The sequence below is a fragment of the Populus nigra genome, chromosome 9, assembly GCF_951802175.1.
Source record: "Populus nigra chromosome 9, ddPopNigr1.1, whole genome shotgun sequence".
NCBI lineage: Eukaryota > Viridiplantae > Streptophyta > Magnoliopsida > Malpighiales > Salicaceae > Populus > Populus nigra.
Genome location: NC_084860.1, coordinates 2,847,641 through 2,852,114, shown reverse-complemented (window position 1 = coordinate 2,852,114; position 4,474 = coordinate 2,847,641). Strand labels below are relative to the sequence as shown.

Sequence of the window (4,474 nt, the reverse complement as noted above, 5' to 3'; positions counted from 1 at the left end):
AAATAGTAATAATAATTTTTAATATTATTATTAGTATCATTGTTATTGAAAATAGTAATGAAAAATAGCTTTTTATACTTAGGTGGTTTAATTAATTAAATTGAACAAGATTCAATTTGATTCAATGGTTTTTCAAGAGTGGAACGGAACATGTGGAATAAAACCAGAACGTTTTGATCAAAATTTAGCTAAAAAATTCAAAACAAATCAAGATTTAAAATAAAATAAAAATTATTTTATTTTGTTCTATTTTTTAAATTAATATGAAATGTTTCACCTATTTTAAATGAAACGAAACAAAATTGAAAACCTCTATTAATATCCGGTTCAGGTTTCATAGTTTGTTCCTTGAAACCCGTGTTGTATTATTAATGTTGATGACAACGCAACGTCTTTAGACCGGTCAGGCTCTTCAGACTTCTTCGGTATAAATACCCTCTTTCTTAGAAACATAAATATTGCAGGCAAATTCAAAATAGACCAAGTACGAATAAAGCTACTTTCAAATACAAATGTCAAGAGCTTCTTGATAGTGCCTCCCAGGAACATGTCAATCATGGTGAGGCAAGTGTATGTATTGTGATAATATCCTATAAAAATAAAAATGCTATCGATCTCACAAGCTAGTCGACCAGGTCCATCCTGATGAAATATCACTATTTTAGCACTTTCTTTATAGATGGAAATTTACAGATAACATCAAAATTTATGACTTCTGATTGCTTAACTTAGTTTCTATTTGAAAAATAACCTCATGACTGGGAACAAAAAGAACATGAAGAGAGATATTCTTCTTCATGGAATTCTTTCTCTGAACAGTCAATAAGCCATTTGTTAGTCTTCCGTTCTCATCAATAACAAGTATGGGACTTGGCAACTGCGAACTTGCAGTGGCTCTTCTTCTGTTTCTATCATGTTCCTGCTCAGTTTATGGTGATGCAGGAGATACCATAACTACTTCTCAACCCATCAAAGATCCAGAAGCTATAGAGTCTGCCGGAAAAATGTTTCAACTGGGATTTTTCAGCCCAGTTAATTCAACATATCGATATGTCGGAATATGGTATAGTAATATATCAGCAGCAACTCAAGTACTATGGGTGGCCAACAGAAACAACCCAATCAACGATTCTTCTGGGATGATGACAATATCTGAAGATGGAAATCTTGTGGTTTTGAATGGTCAGGAAGAGGTTCTGTGGTCATCAAATATTTCAATTGGGTTTAGTCAGTCAACTGCACAGCTTACTGATGATGGAAACCTTGTCTTGAAAGCTGGACCGAATGGAAACCTTGTATGGCAAAGTTTCCAGCAGCCTACGGATACTTACATACCAAAGATGAGACTTAGTTCTAACGCAATAACAGGGAAAAAGACACGGCTAATGTCATGGAGAAGCTCATCTGATCCTTCAGTTGGAAACTTCTCTGCTGGTCTCAATCCATTAGGAATTCCTGAGTTCTTCATCTGGTACAATGGTCATCCATTTTGGCGTAGTGGTCCATGGGGTGGTCAGAATTTTATTGGAATACCAGGAATGTATACTTCTGTGTATTTAGAAGGATTTAGTGTACAACAAGAAGCAGATGGCACTTTCACTCTTAGTTTAATTCGAGACCCAGTTATCCGTGCAACGTATGTTTTGACTTCTGATGGAAAATTTATAGAACAATACTGGGATTATGGTAAGCAAGGTTGGGAGTATGACTGGGAAGCTCCATCAACTGAGTGTGATATTTATGGCAAGTGCGGGCCATTTGGAAGCTGCGGTGCACAGAATTCACCTATCTGCACATGTTTAAAAGGGTTTGTTGCAAAAAATAAAGATGAATGGAACAAAGGAATTTGGACTAGCGGATGTGTTAGGATGACATCGTTGCAGTGTGATGGAATACAAAATGGTAGTGAAGTGGGAAAAGAAGATGGGTTTATGAAGCTAGAGATGATGAAGGTGCCAACCTTTGCCGAGTACTGGTCAAATACGTCCTCCGAACAAGAATGCAAAGATGAGTGCTTGAGGAATTGTTCTTGTGTCGCTTATTCATATTATAATGGTTTTGGCTGTATGGCATGGACAGGAAACTTGATTGATATACAAAAGTTCTCTGAAGGAGGGACAGATCTCAACATTCGCCTGGCGCGTACAGAACTTGGTAATAATAATAATATTTTCTGATTTCCTTTCACTAGTGTTTCGTTTATCAGAAGTGCATAACTAGTGTAGATACATCGAGTTACGTATCAGGAAGAAGAAATATCGATAAGTTTTTTCATATTTCCATTACACTTTTCTTAAATAACCATCAGTACAATTTTTTAGTTGCAGATAACAAGAGAAACAGGGAAATAATCATCAGTCTGTCAGTGATTGCAGGAGCCATAGCTATCTGCATCTGTGTGTTTTTTTCTTGGAAGTGGATGGCTACACATAGAGGTAATATGCTACGTCTTATTAGCTTACTGGACTTCTAAACTTTACAATTTTTACAAGAAAAGAAAAAAACAATTCTCAAATAATAACGATACTACCACTTAAATTCAGAAAGGAATTTGATATGTGAGGAGACCTTATCGTCAGAAGCTCAAGAAACAATTTTTGATGGAAACTTGCCCGAAAACATCATGGAAGTTAAACTTGAACCATTCTTCAAATTACAAATTCTTGAAACTGCTACAAACAACTTTGACATATCCATGAAGCTTGGGCAGGGCGGCTTTGGTGCAGTATACAGGGTAACTCTTCTCAACTCAATGTTCTTTACAGCTATTTAGAGCAAAAAGGTATTTATCAGTTTGATATGACATTGTAGGGAAAATTGCCAGATGGACAGGAAATAGCTGTGAAAAGACTCTCTAGAACATCTGGTCAAGGGCTTGAAGAGCTCATGAATGAAGTTGTGGTGATTTCAAAACTCCAACACAGGAATCTTGTGAGACTTCTTGGTTGCTGTGTTGAAGGAGAAGAGATGATGTTGGTTTATGAGTACCTGCCGAATAAAAGCTTGGATGCATTTCTCTTTGGTTAGGGCTACAGCTCTTTTTTGTTTAGCTACTACTTTTCTTGACTCATTTTCAATTTCATAGATCATAAGTTTCAAGCAGGAGAAGCTGATTGCTACTTTTCTTGACTCATTTTCATTTGCCCATGTTTTCTCATGATTTTTTCTGGATACAATCTGTTTAGATTCACTCAGGAAAGGACATCTAGATTGGAAAAGACGCTTCCACATTATTAATGGAATTTGTCGAGGTCTTCTTTACCTTCACAGAGATTCTAGACTAAGAATCATTCATAGAGATCTGAAGCCAAGTAACATCTTATTGGACCACGAGCTGAATCCAAAAATTTCAGACTTCGGAATAGCCAGGATTTCTGGCGGCAATGAAGTGAATACTACCAGGGTTGTTGGAACCTTGTAAGTAGTTTTTTTTTTTTTTCATTTTCACTCCAATTACTGTTTCTCTAATTTGAGCTCAGAAAGCTGTTATGCTTATGCAGTGGCTTTATGTCCCCTGAATATTTAATGGAAGGAAGATTTTCAGAGAAATCAGATGTATTTAGCTTTGGAGTGTTGTTGCTGGAGATCGTGAGCGGAAGGAGGAACGCTCATTTTTATAGCAATGAGCATGCTTTGAGTCTTATAGGATTTGTATGTCTTTCCGCCACACTGCCTGAGATATATTTGGAAAGCACCTTTCAATTTCTGATACTATTAAACTTGCAAACTCTTACTTGTATGATTGTATCAACATTTGCAGGCTTGGAAACTGTGGAACGAAGGTGACATTGCAGCTTTGGTCGATCCTGCAATATCAGATCCATGTTTTCAGGTGGAGATATTCCGATGCATACATATTTGTCTGTTGTGTGTGCAAGAATTGGCGAAAGACAGACCGGCCGTGTCTACCATCACTTCCATGCTAAATAGTGAAATTGTGGATCTTCCTCCCCCAAAGAAACCAGCATTTGTTGAAAGGCAGAGTTCCTTGGGTACAGAGTCCGTTACTCAGAGCCAGAAGATAAATTCCATTAACAATGTGACAATTTCTGATCTTAAAGGCCGATAGAGTTCAGAACATGTTTACTTTTCTGTTTGATCATTGTGAAATGTCATATAACATTCCATTGGTTGGAATGACATGATAATATTGGCATCACAAAGTTAGTTTTGTGGTATTTGTATTCTACTTCCATATTGAAGAAAATAAGAAAACTCGGAATGTTGACAAAATGCTCGTAATGACGGCTTCTGTACCTCCTTTACGAAAAGATGTGTTTTCGTTTAGAGAATCTCGGTCTGATTTACCTGCAAAAACTAAACATTGTAACTTTGTCCACATGTTAGGCAGAATACGTTGCCACCGCCTCCACAGTTTGTGAGGCTATTTGGTTGAAGAACTTGCTGGCAGCAAGGGTCATTCACAGCAGAAGACGATTACTATATTGGTGGATAACGAGGCAGCAATCAAACT

General features: G+C 36.9%; 1 protein-coding gene across 1 annotated transcript; it reads left to right on the top strand.

Annotated features, from left to right (window-relative positions):
- Positions 1-863: 863 nt before the first annotated feature.
- On the top strand, positions 864-4,139 carry LOC133703644 (G-type lectin S-receptor-like serine/threonine-protein kinase At1g11330). The gene is given in 8 exon segments (XM_062128258.1): positions 864-2,154; positions 2,328-2,435; positions 2,493-2,554; positions 2,609-2,734; positions 2,812-3,022; positions 3,186-3,417; positions 3,501-3,651; positions 3,761-4,139. Coding segments are annotated over 8 exon segments (2,490 nt in total). The 3' UTR covers positions 4,070-4,139.
- The last annotated feature ends 335 nt before the right edge of the window (positions 4,140-4,474 follow it).